The sequence below is a fragment of the Rosa chinensis genome, chromosome 4 (genome assembly GCF_002994745.2).
Source record: "Rosa chinensis cultivar Old Blush chromosome 4, RchiOBHm-V2, whole genome shotgun sequence".
NCBI classification, from domain to species: Eukaryota; Viridiplantae; Streptophyta; class Magnoliopsida; order Rosales; family Rosaceae; genus Rosa; species Rosa chinensis.
In genome coordinates, this window is record NC_037091.1 from 18,680,371 (window position 1) to 18,703,399 (window position 23,029).

At 37.3% G+C, this 23,029-nt stretch overlaps 1 protein-coding gene and 1 long non-coding RNA gene across 7 annotated transcripts; both read right to left on the reverse strand.

Moving 5' to 3' along the window:
• Nucleotides 1–8,815: 8,815 nt before the first annotated feature.
• Nucleotides 8,816–14,558, reverse strand: LOC112200161. 2 transcript variants are annotated; one of them, XR_002936172.2, is made up of 6 exons: nt 13,120–14,558; nt 11,967–12,063; nt 11,748–11,885; nt 10,770–10,856; nt 9,914–10,016; nt 8,816–9,113 (listed from the first exon to the last, which is right to left on the reverse strand). It is a non-coding gene; the product is annotated as an uncharacterized LOC112200161 (long non-coding RNA). The 2 variants fall into 2 exon arrangements; XR_002936174.2 differs by having other exon boundaries at nt 8,816–9,122.
• A 1,591-nt stretch (nt 14,559–16,149) lies between these two features.
• On the reverse strand, nt 16,150–22,751 carry LOC112195949. 5 transcript variants are annotated; one of them, XM_040517866.1, is made up of 3 exons: nt 22,358–22,751; nt 17,022–17,475; nt 16,150–16,867 (listed from the first exon to the last, which is right to left on the reverse strand). In XM_040517866.1, the coding sequence occupies exons 2-3, from the start codon at nt 17,374–17,376 to the stop codon at nt 16,587–16,589; spliced, it is 636 nt and encodes a 211-aa protein (XP_040373800.1). In that variant the 5' UTR covers nt 17,377–17,475; nt 22,358–22,751; the 3' UTR covers nt 16,150–16,586. The 5 variants fall into 5 exon arrangements, with proteins under 5 accessions (XP_040373800.1, XP_040373801.1, XP_040373798.1 ...); XM_040517867.1 differs by having other exon boundaries at nt 16,150–16,880; XM_040517864.1 differs by adding an exon at nt 22,064–22,092 and having other exon boundaries at nt 16,150–17,475.
• Between the last annotated feature and the right edge of the window lie 278 nt (nt 22,752–23,029).

The following is a 23,029-nucleotide window of genomic DNA, read 5'->3' on the forward strand; positions in this document are numbered from 1 at the left end:
CTCTCCCCCAACCCCGGTTTCGCCCTCTCCCTTTGCCTGCTGATTTCTTCACCGTCCGGCCATCAATTGACGAGATTCTTGAGGGGTTTTCGCTTGCCTTGCTCTCCTCTAGAGGTCCGTGGAAGCCATCAAGCGTGGGTCGAGCTGTGGTGGGTGCTGCAAGGCTAGGAAGTGGGAGATGGCGCTGCGTCAAGCCTAGATCGGAACTTCCGATTCTGGCCACCATAGCCGGTGTTTTTTAAGGGCTTTTGAAGCCCAGAGGACGTAGATGCTTCTCTCCAAGGTGGTTTGCAGCGATTCAAAGTGTGGAGGTCGAATTTTGAAGATTGGGATTCTAAGGTTCATTGGAATTCAAAGCTTTCGAGGTAAATTCTGGCCAAATGGCTTTGATCTAGACTTTGTGCTAGTTATGAAAGTTATAATTGGAGTTGAGATGAAGAACTTTGGTGTTGGAAGTTTTGTCAAATTCCGAATTTTGGCGGGCGGTGGTGTCGCCACTTTGGTGGTGTCGCCACTTTGGTGGTGTTTTCCAGTGGTTTCCAGCCACCTTAGGGATAATTTCTGTTCCTGAATTCGATCTACTGGTTGATACGAGCATTCCGATATATTGTTTGTAATTTTTGGAGATCGTATGAGCATTTTAGGATTTTTGTGATTCGATAATTTCGATTATCGATCCGTGAGGATCCGACTATCTAATCGACTTGCGGTTTTGACATATCGATCATAAAAGTATTTCGGAGACTTTGGGTGGTCTCAGATGTGGTTTCGCCTCAATTGGCGTCACTTTTATGGTTTTAGTTCAAATCAGGGGTTCGAACTTTAATCACTTTGTGATTCGTGCACTGAATCGAGGCCTTATGTGTTTTGGTACTTGATAGGATTGTGTTGAGCGGATTGTGGCGCTTGTTCTTGTCTTGGTTAGCGTGTGAAGACGCAGCGGGATTCAGAGGTGAGTGAATCACACGATATTCGTTACGAGCATAGTTACCAAATTGTCTTTGAGTTATTAGTTTAACCATAACTATTGTTGGTATTAGTGGCATTCCTGAGTGGATGACTACGTATATATATATATATATATATATATATATATATATTTATGTGGAATATATATGTATTGGTGGCTTCGTTGGATGTGAACAATATGTGAAATGAGTTCATTATTGCTCGAGAATGGTGAAATTGTGTATTGAGTTGTGATTGTAGAATATCATGTGTTGAGATACCATGGGTCTATTATGACCGTCTTAACTGATATTTAAGATATGGTAAAGCTTGTGTAGGAATATCTGTGTAATGAATCGATGAAATCTGTGTGATGATCAGTTGGATGATCGCTATCTGTGTGCTGTGTGATGACCGGCGAAATCTGTGTGATGATCAGTTGGATGATCGCTATCTGTGTGATGACCGGCGAATCTGTGTGATGATTAGTAGGACGATGCTTACCTATGTGATGACTGGCGAATCTATGTGATGATCTGTAGGATGATGACTACCTTTGTGATGACCAGCGAATCTGTGTGATGATCAGTAGGACGATGACTACCTGTGGATGATCAGTAGGACGATGAGTACCTATGTGATGACCGGCGAATCTGTGTGATGATCAGTAGGATGATGACTACCTGTGTGATGACCGGTGAAATCTGTGTGATGACTGCTCTGTAGCGAAGTTGAATTGTTATTAAGTTAAAACGATCGAGAGGACTGTTGTGATGGGTGGAGCTACCTATGGATGTCAAAGTGTGGGGTTATGATGATTACTATGGCTTGAATTGCTTGTCTTAATGTGACCTCCTAAACTAAACTATATGCATGGGTTACTATGAACTGTTTTGCCTATTTTGAATTGTGATTGCCTTGTTTCTTCATGATTGTATTGATGGATGGTTTTATTGATCCTAAAGGCCATAGTGGTGACAATTGTGCTCTGTGTGAGGATAGGAAGGTGATTCATTGTTTTCACTTTTGATGTCATGTTGATGACAAAGGTTCTGGTGGGAAGGAAATGAGTGAGATCTTTGTGACTCGCCGTTGTTCGTCAAAGGATTTCCAAACATTACTTGAGAAGGTTTTGTTTGACTGGAATTTGTGTTATTGGATGCTAGGTTGAGAATCTGAGCATGTGGTTTTAGTTACTAGTTGACCTATGTAAGCATGTTATGGAAGATTATGAAACAGATCGTTGTAGTTATGAGTTATGTGCTTATCATTATTTAGGTTAAGGTGACTTAAGAATGTGTTTCTGCTTTGGGGTTTTGAGTTTACTCATACAAGCTTTCATAAGCTTACCGGGTTTGTTGTGTGGCAACTTAGTGCACTATTCAATGGTGTAGGGGTTAATCCTGCAAGTCAGGATAATCGTGGCTGAAGCTGAGATCGTGTGCTTATAGCTATACGGTATGAAGCCAATTTTGTGACTTTACTGTTGAAAAGACTTCTGTTGTAGTAGCTCTGAGGAGCATTTACTTATTATTTGGTTGTGACAATTTTATTTGTAAACTTGTGTAATAGTTGACTCTGTGGAGTGAGTTGTATTGACATAGTGGGTTCAGGGCATCAGTTGTACTTGGTTTAAAAGGAAAAAGTTTTCCAGGTATTCTGTATTGATGGCTGAACCATCACGCATATATAATTATGGGGTTATATATCGATTTTTATTTGTGTTTAAAAATCAGGGCGTGACATACTAGCGGTGGAGATGCGGTTGGTGTCGAAACTATGGTTGCTGGCTACGCTGAGGATAACGGTGTTGCCTAGTTTTGGGCCTTAGGATTTACTTTGGGCCTAATCTTGGGCTTTAGAGCCCACTAGGGTTTTATTTCGTCTTTTGCTCTCTTTTCGCTTTTGTTGTCTAGCTTGAGAGTGACAGCCGAGCTTAGCACACTATGTGTAGGTTTTCTTTTTTGGGTTTTTATTTTTTTGTATGTAAGACAATAGTGGGGCGTGTCTTTTTAGTATGGCTGTGGTCGGCTTGGGCATACCCACTTATTGTTCTGTATATATGAACTCTAAGAGCTGGAGTCTTTGTTACTACTTAGAGGTTATTTCCAAACTGTGGTTAGCTTCTTGTAACATTTGATTACTGTTTCTATTTAAGTCCCTTTAATAAAAGTGTTTTTGTCTCTTCTTAAAAAAAAAAAAAAAAAAAAAAAACTGATTTGATATTTCTTGTGACTCCTGCACATACATAACAAACATAAATCATGCATAGTTTAGTCGCATGCCAATGATTATTAACTAAAATAATTTCCTTAAGCATATGTTGATACTTAATGCCCACTGAAGATCAAGAGAAAAACTTTTATGAAGATACTTGAAGCTAGATTGAAGACGTATATTCATATAAAGGCAAACCCCGCACAAACCCACTGTTGAATTCATATACACTACAAATAGTGCTATGCTACTTATAGATATAGCAACCAAAAGGAAGATCTCCATGGGATTTGTGCTAGTTGAGAGTTTGAACCAAAAGAATTGCAAAAATGAAACGGATACAATTCATGTTACATTGATTGCATTGCCTCAATCACCGTAATATGAGCATATTGGTACAGTTCATAACTATATGTATTCTCAACTGTCAAGCGATCTTTAACTATTACCTCAAATTTCGTAAAGTCCACCAAAAAGATTGCATTGCCCTTCGTGGAGGATTGATTGAAGAAGTTGTTGTATTAGACTGGAGAGCATAAAGATATATACCAAAGTTGTAGACTTTTGGATCTACATTGTTTTATAGGGGATATTTCTTGCAAAAGTGAGTTATTGAAACATTGTGGAAGAAACACCTAAAATCATCCGCATGACATCGGTTCCTAAAATATTTTCACAATGTGGCATCCAACAATCTATCAAAAGTGAGTTATTGAAACATTGTGGAAGAAACACCTAAAATCATCCGCTTGACATCGCGTTCCTAAAATATTTTCACAATGTGGCCTCCAACAATCTATCTACCGTTACCACAAGGCTCCAACTAGGCTAAAAGACCAATAGAAGTTGATAAATAGGCATATTTCATATGCAGTACTATACAAGAAAAAAAACACGATTAAATTGAAAAATGGAGGAAAATATATGATCTTAGCAAGTTGTGATCAAACGGAAATCTTAAGGAAGAACTTATGTATGGAACCCTATTCTCACATTTGTTGAGAATAATATCAACTTTATAATCATGAAAGAATAACTTCTTACACCTTCTACGTACGATGGTGAATGAAGTCTTAAGTTTGAATTTCTTCATTTTGTTGGGAAATTTTTTATCTCATAACATCTTTTGAGCATTTTTAACAAAGTACGCTATACTATAAGAGAGCAAAATATAGGTATAGGTTTAACAATTTCTCTCCAGCAATACTAGTAATTTAAAATATTCTATCAAATCATAGATTATCGTCTGGATAAAGGGAAAATAAAATAGGAGATAGAAATATAACTACTCAAATATCCTAGCTAATTAAATATAGCTACCTAGTTTACTAAAAGTTATATTTAACTTTGCTTTAGCTACTCTTTTGGAGATGCTCAGCTTATTTTTTTATAGTTCTAATTAGAACATCTTTTGAGCATCTTCAACAATGTAACTATTTTAGGTTTTTTTTTTTTTGGATAAATTATTTCTTATTGAATAGCTTGAAGCATCAAACCAAATTTGATATGAAGATTAGAAATAACCAAAAGAAGAAGAGAAAAAATAGAGGGGATATAAACGAACTGAGGAAGTACTATAACTCCACTGAAATAGTACTTTAGAAAAAAAGAACATATTCATCCACCATAATACTATGACTAAGGGATACTAGGCATAAAAACTTGCTACACACTGGAAAACCTCTTGGATTTAGTATGTTTCATTATCGCCCTTCCACTTCAGTTATACTTGAGTCGTTATTTGACTGATCAAGAGTATTTCTAGAAACCGTGTTGACGCCAAATGCAGGTTGTACAGGAGAAGGAAGAGATGCCTCACCACATAACATGAAAATAACATCTGACATGATAAGTTGTTTCTCTAAATTGTCCTCCTCACACAAGAGCCCAACTTGAATACATCTACGGACTTCATCTGGCTGATATGACTGTAGTGATGCATCCACCAATTCTAAGGCTCTAGGTTCTCTCCACAGCTCCTAAGCATGTGACCATTAGCAGTAAAATATTTATTATATTTATGTTCAAGGATATTCGATATATGTGTACCTTACTAATGTGTTGTAATAGGAGAAGATTATTTTAGATTCCTAGTCTTAATTAGAATATGATTTATTATACTCAAAAGAATTGTACTTGTATCCTCTATATATAGAGAATCCTATTATCAACAAAAAAAAACACAACTATTCTCCCAAATTCTCTCTTTACTTTCAGTATTCTAAAACAATTTATAGGATAAAGAAAAGTTTATATACATTAAATACAACGATACAATTACCCTAAGGTCAAAGAAAAATAAATCTCTCATTTTTGTTGACCATTCCAACTTTATTAATTTAACTTTTGGTGTAGAACATCTTTTGAGTAGTTTCAACAACTTAGGCTATATTTTAAGTTAAAATAAATAAAAAAATGAAATATAGTGCTATAGAAAAAAGGAATTTGAGAGAATGTAGAGGTACTTTTCATTGATAATAGGGTCTGTATATATAGAGAATTACAAGTACAATATCTTAGATTACAAGGAATCCTATTCATTTATAGGAGATCTATGAAATATACTTTCCACCAGTAAAATCCCAGTAAAGGGATCCATGAAGCAAATATTACATCCAAGAATCGGTTAGAACCAATCAGTATATACGTACAGGAACAATATATATATAATTATATATAGATAAACGAATACAGATATGGAATATAACTAGAATATATAACAGTGGGTGAACAAATTGAAATCAAATAGCATTAAGCCGAAATTGAAATTTACTAACTTGATCAGATAGAGGCCTGCAATGCAGTGACCTAAGATAGAAATTCTCCCCCACTTGTGCTGCAGTTTAGGATGTCTATCTAGAGGATACAACTATCTGGAACAAGTTCTTGCACAAGAACTTGTCCCTAACGAATTCTACTTTATGTTTCTCAGAATAATTTTGAGAGAAGGAAGAAGAAGATTGATTGATGATTATTGACGACTGAAGGTCGTCCTTATATAGAAGCCAAGACGATCAGTTGCGTCGGTTGTGTCGGTAGTTGTTTGACGTTGTTTGATTCCATCCATTGCAATTGTTAGATTTTATCCGAAAATTGAACAGTTAAGCAAAAAAAAATCAGATTTAGTCAAACCGAGCCCAAGAGGCCCAAGGCCCATCTTTGACTTATATATATATATATATATATATGCTATTCCTATGGGAAACCCAGTAGGAAAAGCCCACCAAAGCCCACTTCTAGGTTTTGTCATCCATTTACTTGTTTGGAATTAAGTGGTCTTATAAAGGCCATAACCCTCACAATTTCCTTCCATGTGGGACTAATGTCCCACAAGTTCCAACAATACCCCATATTTTCTATTCAAACCCTAACAATACCCTACATTTGAATAGAAAATAAGATAGATAGGAACTTATCATTACTTCGGAGAACTTAGATAGGATATGCATCGGAAAATGTGTCTTGTGGACTTGAACCTTTCGTAGTGACTACTTATCGGATTTTCTTTGTGAAGTTGTGAACACAAGTCTTGAACTATTCACGATTTGTAGTAAACCGAGACTATAAGTATCACACATATCGTATCAAGACATATTTCACATTCTTACAGTTGTGTTCATTTTGGTCCTGAACAACTCCTTACTTCATGAGATTTTTAGAGAACTTAGCCATGTCAGTTCTCATAAATGCGACCCCACATCAGTCTCATATAGGTAATGTCAATTAAGAATAGTTCGTACTATCCCACTTAAAAGATATTAGCATTATTAAGAATATATTAATATTCATCCCTTGATAGTCAACGGAATACACACTTGGTTTCATCTTAGGAATGAGCATATGTGTGTGTGTTATGCATCTTGAGTCTTCCCCAACTAGTTTGCCTATTGAACCTAGACCATGGGATCTCCAACGTTGTTAGGTTAGGTTTCCGCCAAGTAGTGACTCATTGTATTGGCTTTAAGCCCATTCCCCTCAATGTAAATAGTACTTACTCTCTATTAAGGCCTTTAGTCAAATGATCCGCTATATTTTTCTTTGATTTTACATAGTCAATGGAAATGATTCCATTTTTGAGCAAGTCTCGTATAGTTTTGTGACGTTGCCTTATATGCCTCGATTTGCCATTGTAGATTTGGTTCTTTGCTCTTGTAAGAGCAGCCATACTATCACAATGTATGCAAATGTCCGTGACAGGCTTTGGCCACAATGGAATACCTTCTAGGAAATTTTTAAGCCATTCCGCTTCTTCGGCAGCTTTGTCTAAGGCTACAAATTCTGCTTCCATTATTGAACGTGTATTCATAGTTTGTTTCGATGATTTCCAAGATACGGCAGCACCTCCAAGTGTAAATACATACCCACTTGTGGACTTACTATCCGAATTATTGGAAATCCAATTTGCATCACAATACCCATCTAATATGGGAGGATATTTGTATAATACAACCCATAATCTATTGTATGCTTTAGATATCGTAAGACTCTTACAAGGCAATCCAATGTTCTTTTCCCGGATTGCTTGAGTACCTACTACGTCGACTTAAACTATATGCCAAATCCGGTCTTGTACAATTCATTATGTACATTAAGCTTCCAAGAACTTGAGTATACTCCAATTACACTATCACCTTGATTTTTCTTAAGATGACTAGAGGGATCAAATGGAGTAACAACCAGCCTATCATCATAGTGTCCAAATTTTCTAAGGACCTTTTCTATATAATGAGATTGAGTAAGTATGTAACCATCCGAATTCCTTTTCATTCGAATCCTAAGAATCACATCCGCTATTCCCATATCTTTCATATCAAAAGAGGAATGCAACATTTTCTTTGTTTGATTAATTACATCCTTACTTGTTCCCATAATGAGCATGTCGTCCACATATAAGCATACAATGACAAACGCGTTTCTACATTCTTTAACATAGACACATTTGTCACATTCATTAAGTTTGAATCCATTTGATAATAGTGTATTATCAAATTTCTCATGCCATTGCTTGGGAGCTTGTTTAAGTCCGTAAAGTGACTTAAAAATAAACCCTTCGGGTTGTTCCATGTAGATTTCTTCATCTAGTTCGCCATTTAGAAATGCGGTTTTCACATCTGTTTGGTGTATTTCCAAATTGAGTACAGCCGCTATAGCAATTAATCACTATGCCAAAAACATTATCAGACGACAGATGGAAACCGTTGTGGGATATGGAGAGTCACCGTTGTAGACCGAGCCGCTGTCTGATGAAAATTCAGACAACAGTGGAACACAGTTGTCTGATGAAAATTCAGACAACAGTGGAACACAGTTGTCTGAGAAACATACAGACAACGTGTATGTGTTAAACGTGTTGTGTGATACTCGACAGATGGCTCGACAGGTGCCATGCGCAACTGCTGCGCAGCTGCGGTGCTGCCTTCAGACAACAGAACTTGTTTAAGTCCGTTGTTTGTTAAGCTTTTCAGACAACGGAGCTCTAGTGTTTTCTGTTGTGTGAAAGTTAATTAGAAGATTTTACTTTTTCAAAGAACCATTGTCTGATGTATGAGAAATCTGTTGTATGATCAATTAAACATCCATTTACCTAATGAGCAATAGTGATCAAATGGAAATAAAATTTGATGCAAACCATCAAATGAACTAGCAATACTTTAACCCATACTTTAAACTTCAAAATACATTGGATCCACCAAGATATATACATTCGTATTAGTCATTGTTCCACAAAGTCATGAATCAGTGACAATTTATTGTCTTACATTGCATCAGAGACAAAAAAATAAGTGTGCTAGAAATGGATACAGTGATTATTGGACTATTTATGATTGCTTGCCCACTTCGCCCGCTACTAATGCTTGCTCCTGCTGCCCCTCTTTTCTTTCTTCTACTTCTGCCACCATTGATGTAATATGCCTGCTCCTGCTGCTCCTCTCTTCTTTCTTCTACTTCTGCCACCACTGATGTAATGTTAGTTAACAAGCCAAGGGAAGGAAACCTTTAAAAAATTGACTTGAGAGAATAAATTAACTTCTTTGCAATTGAATAATCTACAACCACAAACAAAAAACAACAACTTATTTCAAGAGGCAGCATGCAATATTCCCACATCAAAAGCCACACTACACATGAGTTGCTACAAGCAAGAAGTTGCAGAAAAAGAAAAAAGAAAAAGACTTGCATCTACATCTCTTAATGCAAGCCCCACTTTGGAAGGCAGGTGATCTTTCAAAACACAAACTGTGGGAGAATCAGTTCAGTAGCTTTAACATTTGAATATTCACATTGCTGCACAATATTCCTGAAACAATAATTTAAAGAGGCTACGAGTACATGACTACAATATTTGCAAAATAGTATGAAAGAAATTACAAGCTAATAACCAATGTAGAATATATTAGACTTCAAACTCTGAACAGACATATCAAGAAGGACGCAAGTACGCAACCAAACTAAGGAAATTTAAAAAGAGAAGTGAATCTCACGTGAACTAGAAGAGGAATAAAAATTTCTGTAAAATTCAGTTAGAAACTTGTTTACTAGAATAAGTTACGTAAACTAGGTTACATATAGCATCCAAAGTTTCCCATATGCTAGTAATAAGTCAGTAAAAAGAGGGGTAAAAAGTTGGTCAGGCTTAACCTGAAATGACATAAATGCAAAGTCTTAAATTCGTTTGGGTAAAAACTACTCATCACATGATGATAAACATCTATATTTCAAACATAACTTTATGTGTATTAATAGTAACCTCTGCAAATGTTCCACCAGCATGACTTCAAGAAGATCAACACATGCCATGCAGTCCTAAGTCAACAATTTTGAAGCCTGTGGTGTAAATGTTGCTGCTGGTGCTGGAAGAAGAAGAGGTGGAAGAAGAAGAGAGAAAATAAAAAAATTTGGCAGCTCTGAGTTTGATGGCAGCTCTGAGTTTGGCCTCTGAGTTTGGCATATCATATAACAAAACTCTTTTAAAAAAAGACATAAGGAAGAAGAAGCGGGGAAGGTTGCAGAGGAGATGGAGGGAGGTTTCTGGAGAAGAGATCCCCACAGACCTTGGCCATATTTATTCTTCGGCAATATGCCCCTTGATATATAAGCTTGGTACATGTATCACAGGATGAGAGCAAGTAAGCAGTGACGTCCTAGGAAAAAAGGTTTATGGAAAAGTTTGGACAAAAACTAACATACACCCTAACAATTTCCTGTTTTATATCTATGGGGGTCATCTCTATGACTAAAGTCAGGTAGCTCGATAAACATTCCACAAATGCTAAAAATTAAAAAGTAAGTAAGTGTCCAACCGATATATTATTTGTAGTTATAAATTCATAATATGGGTTAATCAAGAGCTGTGGAACATGACGGTCAAAGTTTCTATTAGAATCAGCATCCAAATTGAGTCGTACATTAAACATAACAGATAAAGGGATTTAACCAAATTCCAACTTCTTCTTTATCTAAATAAAATTATCATTGTTGCCATCGAAGATTGAAGAACCAAAATCTGGAGGAAATGCTAATTGCTTATAATTGAGAATCACTAGGATTTGTAACTATAAATAGACATGAGAGAGAGTTCATTATTAAAGGAATAAGAATGGTACCCTTCCAATATCCACCATCAGTGCCCATCCTGGCTCCCTAAAGACTTGATTCCAATGCTGATAGATTTCCCCAAAGTATTTTCTCTCCTATTGAACAAGGACATAGAATATAATCAGGACCATGAAAGATATATACAACTAAATGCAAAGAGTATTATTACTAATACCCTCATCATGTCTCAATAGGTAATGCATTAGAACTTGTATCTAGGCTTTCAAGTTTCAAATCCAATAGCAAAAAGGAGAAAACAGGAAGCAGATTATTTAACTAGATCACACAGAGCTTTCAATTTCATTGAGTGAGACTACTAAAACATGACCATTATTCCCAATTTCATTTCATTTAGTCTTCATTACCAAAAATCCCTCACAATCAAGCATATGACCAAGTCAAAATCGTTATCCAGCAAAATACTCAAACCTATTCCTTCCTTTCATTATTATCAATTCCCAGTTGCAAACCAAACCAATCAAAACAGGGTCAAAAAGTCAAGACCTCCATAAAAAATTGACAAAAACAAACAAATAATTCCACAATATAACCAAATTTCACATACATCGTCAATAAAGATTCTCAAGCTAACACCATACCGCCAGATCCGTAATCACATCCAAAAACTAAATACCATAATAATGCAGAATGCTAGAAGAGAAAACACTGTCTGGATTCCCAGAAAAATTCCAAAATGCAGCAAAAGAAAAAATAGGTGGATCAAACTAACGAAAGGTGCAAGCTTAACTCCAATATATACCAATTCAGCCAATTTCAATTCTTTCTTCACCAATATATACCAAGCTTCCCCTCTCATACTATTCACTAGCTTCTCCAAACGTTCCAACTCCCCACATTCATTCCGGTGAACATATAGGAAAATAAAACGTGAACATTCAGAACTAAGGCCAAATGGTTTCAGAAAACTATAAACGCAAAAAGATAATTCTCAATTGCTTAAACTAAGAAGCTCAAAAGACCTTTACCTCTCTCTGGTTTTGCTTTCGCTTTTTGTTTTGCTTCTCTTAGATTTCACTCTAGATTTGGGGATCAAATGGCGCTTCAGTTGTGCCCCATCTTTGATTCCGAGTTCGGTCAGCATTCAATCTTTTCCATCAGGTGACCTGCAGTTGACAAAAAAAAAAAAAAAAGTAAAATTTAAGAAAGATCATGACAGATGTATCAAGTACGAGTCTGGACCAAACCTAAATCACATTGCTCAAGCATATACAGAACACCCATCAAAAATGCCTCTCTTCCCTCTGCTGGTAAAGCTTGTGTTTATACATAAGCCTCTGAAACCTTCACCAAAATTACCCAAACAAAAAATTACACCAATCGAAATTAGAGGTGGCAAACGGGCCACTAAGCACGAGCACGGCACGGGCCAGGCACGCTTAAAAGCGGCCCGGCACGGCCCAAGCCCGTTAGTGGCCCGGCACGACCCGAGCACGTTAGAATAACGGGTCGGGCTGGACCTAAAAATATTGGCCCATTGGCCCGGCCCGGCACGGCCCGAGCACGACATATTGTGGCCCGGCCCGTTACAAACACAAAATTTCATTTTTTAAAAAAAATATTAAAAAACTACAATGATGAGATTTGAATATGAGACATTTTTATTTAAAATCTCATGACAATTCCAGCAATGCTTTCTTTTATATTGTCAAAATAATGAAACAAAACAATATATCATTGTTTTGACATAAGTATTTTGTCTAAATATTAAATATATGTTTATTAATAAAGACTAATCTCATAATAATACAACTATAGATTGAAGGAAATAATCATAGATACTAAATCCTCATTATATTAATAAAGATTAATCTCACAATAATATACTAAAAACAATATATTTTGAGTTTTTTTCTTCTTTCTTTCTTATAGTGGAATATAAAAAATTATTAGAAATCTAATCTTAAAAAGTTAAGATTAAGAAAAACGTTGTAGAACTTAATTTATTTTAATTTTCTAAATAGTTAAATAAAATTAATTTTTATTTGTTCAAATTAAGATTTTAAAATCGTGCTTTATAATGGGTAGGCACGAGCACGGCCCGTTATTGACCCGGCACGAGCACGGCCCACCACAATATGGGCTCGGGCCATGGGCCGGGCCGGGCTTAATGTTTAAGTAAATGGGCCGACACGAGCCCGACACGATAATAAATGGGCCGGCCCAAGCCCGGCACGAAGCACGACTAGGCCCCCTTAAAATGGGCCGGGCCGGGCCTGGCCGGCCCGTTTGCCGCCTCTAATCGAAATCAACGCTTAAAAACCATAACAAAATTACACCAATTGAAATCAACGCTTACAAACCATAACCCTAAGTGAAGAACAAGCAATTCCAACTTACAGAGTCTGAGCATCGGTGGTGAGGCCGGAGAGGCAGAGGAAGAGCCTATCGCTGACTCTGTAAATCTTCGAATTAAGGGACACAGTCAGAGCATTTGGCCTTCTTCTCTCCTTCAGCACCGCCGAACTCATCATTACCGCTTCTTCTTCCTAGTCTCGACTAGTGTGAATCGGAATCGAAAGTTAGGAAATTTCGGAGCCGGCAACGTCGATTCAGGGTGCAACTGAGCCGTCATCATCGTGGTTGTGTTAGGTTAACCGACAAAGCTGGAAGCAGAGAACATAAGCTGGTTGATCTCCGTCGGAGGCGGCGAAAGGTGGAGAGGGAGCTCGAGTTTGTTGTCGAAAGGATTTAGAGCTTCATCAATTTCTTCAACTTTGTTGGGGTCTAGGTTTCTTCGGCTCTCTCGGAGCTTCAGATTCCGCCGGAGAATGGAGGAGGAAGGATTGTGATGGTGAAGAGGAGGAGGAGCGAGTTTGGGGAGGAGGAGGTCGATGGGTTAAGAATGAAAATTAGGGTTAAAGCGCTCTCGGGGTCGGGTCTAATTTTTTTTTCGGAGTGTGAAAGTTTCGTTCCCCGCTCTTATCGAATCTTCTTGCTTGAGCGCCACCGTCTTGGATGCACCAGCGACTAACTCGTGAGATCTATTAGAGGTTTCGAAGACCCAGCCTTCACATTCCTTTGATGAGCTTCTTCTTCCCAGTATGCAGAATCAGCAGATCGAAGAACCTCCTAATTTTTTCAGTATGAAGAACCCTAATCTCAAGTCGAGATAGCAAAGAGAGGAGAATTACACGCCTCTTCAAATTTGAAAATTGGAAATCGAAGAAAAGAGGGGTTAGGGTTTGCGACTCAAAGAACCGCAGAGAGGGGAGTGAAATCAGAGAGAGAGGAAGTGTGGAAGTTTCTTTTGCTGAAGAAGATGGGTTTCAAGAAGAACATGGGTTTGATTCTTTTAAGATAAGAAGATGGGTTCCGCTTTCAGAAGCTAGAAGAACATGGGTTTTACGGCTTTTCGCAAAGACTAGCTAAGTGGGAGACATAAATGAATTTTGGTTTGTATAATCAAGTCAGACAACACATAAATGAATTTTGGTTGTCTGATGGTCTATACTTGAAACTTAGGGACGACCTAACAAGCAAATCTCCCGCCTAGTGCGAATCACATACAAACGCACTTCTCCCGCCTAGGATTGCCATCTCGCATTCACACAACAAAAATAGGTCATTCTGTTGTAGGAGCTTACATTCATGTACCAGCATTTCACCCAAAAATTGGTCTTTTTGGGGCTAATCACTCTCATTTTGGAGTGCATCTGATTTTCTTCCAAACTTGCACAACGTAAACAAAAAAATGCGTTGTATGTTATTTTGCAACTTACTCTCATACAACATATACAACAATACTGTTGTGCAAGGTGAGTCAAAATTTAGACCAAAATTTGAGCAAGGTGAGGGGGAATTTTTTTTACATTCAGACAACAGACAAATCCTTAAAACTGTTGTACAATAATCTTGGACCCAAAAAAATTGATGTACGACCTCCTTATACAACGCCAATCTCATTAAACCTGTTGTGTGAAGCAGTTTCAGTTATCACACAACGGAAATTTTTTTTTCGTTGTCTAAAAAGTGTAGTGTGATGCAGTTTTTGGCCGAATCTACACCTTCTTTTTTACGATACCCTTTAGCTACTATACGAGCTTTGTATTTTTCTATGGTACCATCGGGTCTCATCTTTCTTTTGAAAATCCATTTATGGCCTATTAATTTATGTCCCGAAGGTAAATCAACCAATGTCCAAGTATTATTTTGTATAATGGATTCCACTTCACTTTGAATAGCCTCTTTCCAATAAGGTGCTTCCTATGATTCCATGGCAGCCTTATATGTTTGAGGTTCTCCTTCAAGATTAAAGGTCATAAAATCGGGTTCAAACTCTTTAGCAATTTTTCCACGTTTACTTCTCCTTGGTTCTAGAATTTCTTCTTGAATAGTAGAAGTATCATTTTCACCAATTTCAGTACTTTTGTTTAACTCACTTTGAGGCAATGTATGAAATACATTCTTTTCCTTGGATTAGTCCTATCCTTGTAAGGAAAATTATCCTCAAAGAATTCTGCTTTGACAGATTCTATGATTGTGTTTATACTTATATCAGCAACATCGAATTTGTAAACCAAAAATCTATAGGCAACACTATTATTTGCAGGGCCAATATATATGCAATCAATTGTTTTTGGTCCAAGTTTAGTTCTCTTTGGAAAAGGAACTTGAACTTTTGCAAGACAACCCCACACTTTCATCGTTTTATAGGTAGGCAACCTTCCTTTCCATAGTTCATAAGGAGATTGATCACTTAGTTTATGAGGAATTCTATTTAACATCATATTTGCAGTAAGCAAGGCCTCGATCTCCCTACAGATTATGTGGTGCTCCCGAACTAATTAACATTGAATTTATCATATTCTTCAAAGTTCTATTCTTTCGTTCGGCAACTCCATTTTGTTGTGGAGTATATGGAGCTGTAGTTTGATGCACAATGCCATGGGAAGAACAAAATTCTGCAAAGTCTTTGGATTCATATTCTCCACCTCTATCAGACCTTAGAATTTTTATTCGTTTCTCAAGTTGATTCTCAACTTCAACTTTGTATGTTTTAAACATATTTAAAGCCTCATCTTTGCTATGTATCAAATATACATAACAATACTTACTGCAATCATCTATGAATGATATGTAATAGTTCTTTCCTCCACGAGTTGGAGTTGATTTAAAATAGCACAAATCACTATGAATTAAAACAAGTACTTCATTGGATTTCTATACAGATTTATGAGAATGACCTGCATATTTTGATTCAATACAGATTTCACACTTAGTCATTTTGTTCATTGAACACTTTGGTAGTATGCCTAAATTTACCATTCTTTGTAAAGAACAAAAATTAACATGGCCTAATCTAGAATTCCATAAGGAAGAGGAATCAATCATGTACATAAAAGTAGTGCTAGTGCCTGCATTATTATTATTAATAATAGCATCCATAGTAGGTACAACATTTAGTTTAAAGAGCCCTTCACTAAGGTAACCCTTTCCTACATACACCCCACCTTTGGTGAGTATAAATTTGTCAGATTCGAACATTAGTTTGAATCCCTTGTTGCTTAGAACAAGACCAGACACTAGGTTCTTGCAGATTTCAGGCACATGAAGTACGTTAGTGAGTACAAGATCTTTTCCTGAAGTGAATTTCAGAATCACCTTCCCTTTTCCTTCAACTTTGGCAGTTGTGGCATTCACCATGAACAGAGGTTCTTCTTCCTTGATTGGCTGGTATGGAATGAACATCTCCTTTGCAGAGCAGACGTGCCTTGTAGCACCGGTATCAATCCACCAATCGGTTGAATTAGTCACCAAATTTGCCTCAGAAACCACAACAATGAATTGATCTTTAGCAAGGTTTGCTAGGTTGTTGGAACTTCCAGAACCTCCACCTCCTTGATCTTTCTTGAAGCGACACTCTTTTGCTCTATGCCCTGGTTTGCCGCACACCCAACAACCTCCAGTTTGTGGCTTTTTGAAGGCCTTGTTCTTTTATGGGGCGAGTGGCTTCTTTGCAGCAGTAGCAAGAGTTGGTTTGGCAACATCATTCTTGCCCTTGTTTTTCTGAAACTTGGCCTTTGATGGACTCCCTCCAACCATGTTAGCAGTTGGCTCCATAGAAGTAGCATCAGCCCTTTCACTTCTACGGTGGTCCTCTTCAACAGGAAGTTTTAGTACCAATTGCTCAAAATTCATGTCCTCAGTTAGATGTTTCAGATAAACTTTGAAATCTTTCCATGAAGGAGGTAACTTTTCAATAACAGAACCAACAAGAAAATTTGAGTTCAGTCCCATACCTTCTTCATCTAACTCATGAACAATGACTTGGAGTTCCTCCACTTGCTTGAAAACAGACTTGGCATTGACCATCTTGTAGTTCAGAAACTTGCCAATGACAAACTTCTTTGAACAGGCAACTTCAGTCTTGTACTTGTTGTCCAACGACTCCCACAATTCCCTTGCTGTTTTGAAGGATGAAAAGATGTCATACAAGGAATCATCTAAGGCATTGAGAATATAGGTCCTGCACAGAAACTCCCCAGGCAACAATGGCCCTCTGATTTTCGACCTTTTGAGCATCAGTTGGAACATTCTCTCCATCTCCTTCGGGAAGAGCCTTTGGAGCCTCGGTTGTGAGAACATATGCCACATGAAGAGTTGTCAAATAGAACAACATCTTCTGTTGCCAGCATTTGAAATCCGAACCCTTGAATTTCTCAGGTTTCTCCACATGATTTTTCACAGCAGATCCTGATTGATCCATCTTGAATTTTCAGCCTTAGATTGTTAGAACCAATCAATATATACATACATACATACATACATACATATATACGAATATAGATATGGAATATAACCAGAATATATAACAGTGGGTGAACGAATTGAAATCAAATAGCATTAAGCCGAAATTGAAATTTACTAACTTGATCAGATAGAGGCCTGCAATGTAGTGACCTAAGACAAAAATTCACCCCCACTTGTGCTGCAGTTTAGGACGTCTATCTAGAGGATACAACTATTTGGTACAAGTTTTTGTGCAAGAACTTGTCCCTAACGAATTCTACTTTATGTTTCTCATAATAACTTTGAGAGAAGGAAGAAGAAGATTGATTGATGATTATTGACGACCGAAGGTTGTCCTTATATAGAAGCCAAGACGATCAGTTGCGTCGGTTGTGTCGGTAGTTGTTTGACGTTGTTTGATTCCATCCATTGCAACTGTTAGATTTTATCCGAAAATTGGACAGTTAAGCAAAAAATAAAATCAGATTTAGTCAAACCGAGCCCAAGAGGCCCAAGGCCCATCTTTGACTTATATATATATATATATATATATATATATATATATATGCTATTCCTATGGGAAACCCAATAGGAAAAGCCCACCAAAGCCCACTTCTAGGTTTTGTCATCCATTTACTTGTTTGGAATTAAGTGGTCTTATAAAGGCCATAACCCTCACAATTTCCTTCCACGTGGGACTAAAGTCCCACAAGTTCCAATAGAACGTTGTCTAGTCAGGATCATGCTACTGCCCATTATGGTTACTGGGTTAAAAGTAACTGGGTTAGGTAGAACGGCCCTATCATTTTGTGGTCACTATGAACATGTGAACTGTTGCTGGTTTAGTTTGCAAGACCAAGAACTATACACAACATTCGATATGTGGTTAGGTAAAACAGCCCTATTATTTTGTGGTCACTATGAACATGTGAATTGTTGCTGGTTTAGTTTGCAAGATCAGGAACTATACACAGGTGGCAATGACAGACAAATTCTACTATGGTCACCATCCAGATTGATTTTCGATGAGGATGAAGGACCTGTTAAGGATGAGGATAACTGGTGTGCCTGACATGAGCTTTAGTTACTCAAAGTTACGAGAAATGGATATATTCACAAGTTGAAAAAATCAAGCTTTATTTGTGCAGAAAGGGAAATAAAGCTACTTATCTTATTGCGGGGTTTGCTATGTTGTTTTTTGATCCAATTTTCAGCTTGGAGCTTGACACATATAATAACAAGCACACATATTACTTTTACCTTGTGCTGAGTGTATATACATGTAGAGTTTTATTTGTGAAACCAGATAAATTTTGAGCTATTTACCATTAAGGTAAAGTCAAATGGTCAAATGACCATGTGCAAAATGGGGGGACTGGAAACCCGTGCGGCCATAATCAAAACACGGAGAGGAACTGAAATTAAACATTAGACATTAAATTTGCAATTAATTATGAGAATACCACCGCATCTATTTCTTTCCCTTTGTACCGAACTACCAACTCATTAATGCCAGCCAGTTGACTATTATTATCAGTATTACGAGTTTATCATTGTTCTACTAAAAAGAACTCATCTGAATCTCTGTATTCTGCTTTAGAACTAACTAGAAACTTACTGGGGGTCAGTAACATATCGAGAGAATTAGTTGTTTCATTTTTCTGGCTGCACTTCATTTCAACACTAATTTTTTGCCTAAACTGTATTATTAGAAAATACAATGTCCATAATAGATTTAAACTGTGATAGATAGACTACTGCTATTGAGGCAGAGCCATGATTATGATATTGCTACTGATGTTCAATAACAATAATAAAACCATAAATTTCAAAATAACATAAATTTTCTCAAAGTGCAACAAAAAGTATATTGCTACCGACGGTAGTAATAAAATGGATACTGCTACTGATTGTTAGTAGCAATGAGAAACTTTGTCTACTACCAAATACAAATCAAAGGAAGTAAAGAAAAGGACCCAAAAGGAAAATAAGAATCCATAAATGAATCTTAAACAAAGTAACCAACGAAAATCAACAAGATGAATTGTGGAGTCTTAGAAGCTTATAAGAAATATTTTTTCTCACTCAAGAATAAAAGCTAAACTGCACGTTTAATGTCTCGACCTAGCAGAGCTCTGCTAGGGTTGGGAGAGCGCCACCCTCGGGTTTGGCCTCTCTGCACCTCTCTCCGTCCTGTATGGAGTGCATCTATGGCGTCTTCTTTGGGGGCTCCTAAATCAAGATCGGCTATCTCTGTGTCTTCTCTGTCGCATAATTCGTCTGTGCCATTATTGCTAGTAGGCGTGATGGCTTGTTTTCTACCGGATCTTCTACCTTTTGATGGTGGTGGCTCGATTAGGCCACGGCGGGCGAGGCTCAAAGATCAAGGTGCGTTGCTGGAGGGTGAGGCAGTTTCGAATCGATCATGGCGGAAGGGATCAGACTGTGAGATTAGGGGTCAATCTCGTTTTGGGTCTTCTCTCCACATATGGCAGCAGCACCTCCATCGAGGACGTTTTCTGGATTCTCGACGTCACTAGGTTGTCTGGTGGCAAATGGCTCATCTGTTTGGGTGGTCTAACTTCCGCGACGTCAGCGCGAGTTTGGATGGATGGATTGGTTCACATCCTCATTGCCCACAGGTTGAAGGCACGGTGGATGACGGCGTCCTTTCTTTACGTGGGTCATCTGGTGGTAAGGAGCTTAGGAGATTTCTGGTGCCATGGTGCAGGGAAAAAGGAGGCGTGGTGGCAGGGTCACAAGTAGTTTGGTGCGGCGGCAGGATCACAAGCAGTCTGGTTTTGGCTGGAAGGGATAACCCTAAGTGGGCTAGGGCTTTGGCCTCTTTTGCTGACTTGGACTTGGGCCCTAATGGTTTGCCTAAGGTTGCAGCTTGTGGGCTTATTCTGTTTGCCCGGAGTGGAGCTGATGCTAGGGTGCCCATGAGCTTGGGTGCCCTAATCAGTTTCAAATGGGCTTGGGCTTTCATCAAGGTTGCTTTGGCAGACTTGACTTTGGGCTCAGGTCGGATTTGGATCCTTATTTGGGATCCTGGTCGCTTACAAATCCGGATCTTGGAACCGAGACAGCTGCTCATACTGTTATGGTATTGGTTTTGGTTCTTAGGAGTTTGTTTGCTAATTCTCGAGTTTCTGACACCCTTGGTTACTTTCGAACTCCTGGTGGGCGAATCACTTCTCCTAGGTGATCATATCACCGGTTACGGTTACTGTTACGGTTACTATTACATTTACACTGCTTTTGTGACATGTGCAGTGCAGCGATGTCGTTCGACATCAAGTCACATCATGGTTACCTTTCTTTCTAGATGCGTCAGTGCATCTTATTATCCTTTATTGTTTCTTCTTTATTATAGATGCGTGTGTGCATTTCGTTTTTCTTTATTGTTTTATTTCGATGCTTTTGCATCGCTCCATGTAACCTTCTGTTATCACTTAATATAGTTTGTCGTCTTTCCTTAAAAAAAAGAATAAAAGCTAAACTGCTGCTGAGACTCAATATATTTACGATGGTTGCTAAGAGTCTTTCGACAATGCTACTGACAGTTAGTAACTGATATTTTTATTGAGTAAGTGCACTTACAAACATTGATACTCACTCTCACTATACTCACTAATGTTATTACTGACCGTCAGTATACTTACTAATATTGTTACTGATCATCAGTATACTTACTAAAAACAATAACAAAAACAGGAATTTGAATAAGTATAATCAAAGCTCTAATTGTAATTAAAATTGAGCTTCTATAGAAATGACAATATCAAGGTTCCATTTATTATAAAAAGGTAAGTAAACTACTACAAGTTCCTCACAAATTGACTCAAAATAATGAAATTTCAAAATTCAATTGTCCCACTAGGTCGACGCCAAAGACCATAGTGAACAATCTCATCCATGTGTTGGAAACCTCAATAGCAGCCTTGATCTAAATATATAACACAAGAAGAATAATCATGAAGTGAGTAGCTCCACAAGACCATATTCACATATGTTACTGACCTTCGGTAACAAAGGGATTAGCTAATCAATACACCAGAATCTTAAAATTAAACCACAAAAACTAAAAGTAAATGCTTCAAACATAACTGCTACACACAAATATTCACCAGTAACAGCAATCACACAATTGTTACTAACATTCAATAACAAATCAAATATCACTGATGGTCAATAACAACTCAAACATGGCTACTGAGGTTCAATAACAATTCATATATGGTTACTAAAGTTCAATAGTAAATTAGATATGGCTATTAAGGCTCAATAACAAATCAGATATGCTTACTGATTGTTAATAGCAAACCAGATATGCCTATGAGGGTTAATAGCAAACCATACACGCCTATGTGGGTCTAGGTTTTGCTACTAAGGATCAGTAGGAATAAAATAATCCTATTTTAGGTCAGTAGGAACATGTCAATTGCTAATGAGGATCAGTAGGGATTTAGTAGATAACTAGAGTTCCTAAGAACTTTACCATCATTATATGTAATGGTAATAAACTGTGTAATTTGAATAAAACATCTACCTCAGCCACTGGATACAAATTAAAATACCCTGCAAGAAGAGACTTAATTAACCAATTGCTTCATGAAAACAGAACTGTGAAAGCCTAAACACCAACGATTAAGTAAAATCAGATGTGTTAAGTATTAACCAGGAAAAAGAAAAATCAATTATATATATCAGCTAGCATTTGATTTCACACCATGAACACAATAAAAAGTAAGTTTGAATTAACAAGACAATCCACATGCAAAACAACCCATTGTGAATTTCAAAAGAAATAGAATTGAAAAATTCAAAATACAGAAAAACATACCTCAAAGTGTTAGATCTATAATTCAAAGTTCATGTATGAATGAAAACTTTAGATTCATCGCCTTAATTGATCTCAAGCTCGATCCGAATATCGATACTGATCTAGATCTCTTCTCTCTCTGGCTTACAAATCAAACTTCATATTTGAGTGAGATTTTCAAATTTGTCTCCTTGATTGACCCGATCCAGATCTGTTCTCTCTTTCTCTCTCTCCACCTCTCTCTATTCTCTCTCTCGAGCTCTCTTTCTCTCTCTCTCTTTCCCTTTCCCTCTTTCTCTCTCTCTCTCCCTCTATCTCGTCTGTCTTCCTCATGTGTGTTAAGGGACATTTTCGTCAGTAAAAAAAAAAGAATTTGGAAGCTTGTCTACATGAGCTTTATCAGCTCACCGCAAGGAAATAGGTCCCTTGGACTCTGCGTGTGGGAATTATTTGCACGAGATTGTAGTTATCAATAATTTGCTAAATTTTTAATCTTGAATACAAAGAAGGGTAAATTTTCCTTAAAAAAAAAAAAATACCACGGTAAATAACTAGGCACATTAATACTAGAGCAACATATAGTTATATGTTTAGTAATTTTTTTCCAGCAATACTAGTTATTTCAAATATTTTATTTCAATTTTTTTCCAGTAATACTATTTATGTTTAAATATTTGTAATGATGCTTCTTCG

Bases quoted from the DNA above. Each gene is read 5' to 3' on its own strand.
- LOC112195949 (XM_040517863.1), bottom strand. From the start codon at position 17,376: ATGTGGCATATGTTCTCACAACCGAGGCTCCAAAGGCTCTTCCCGAAG.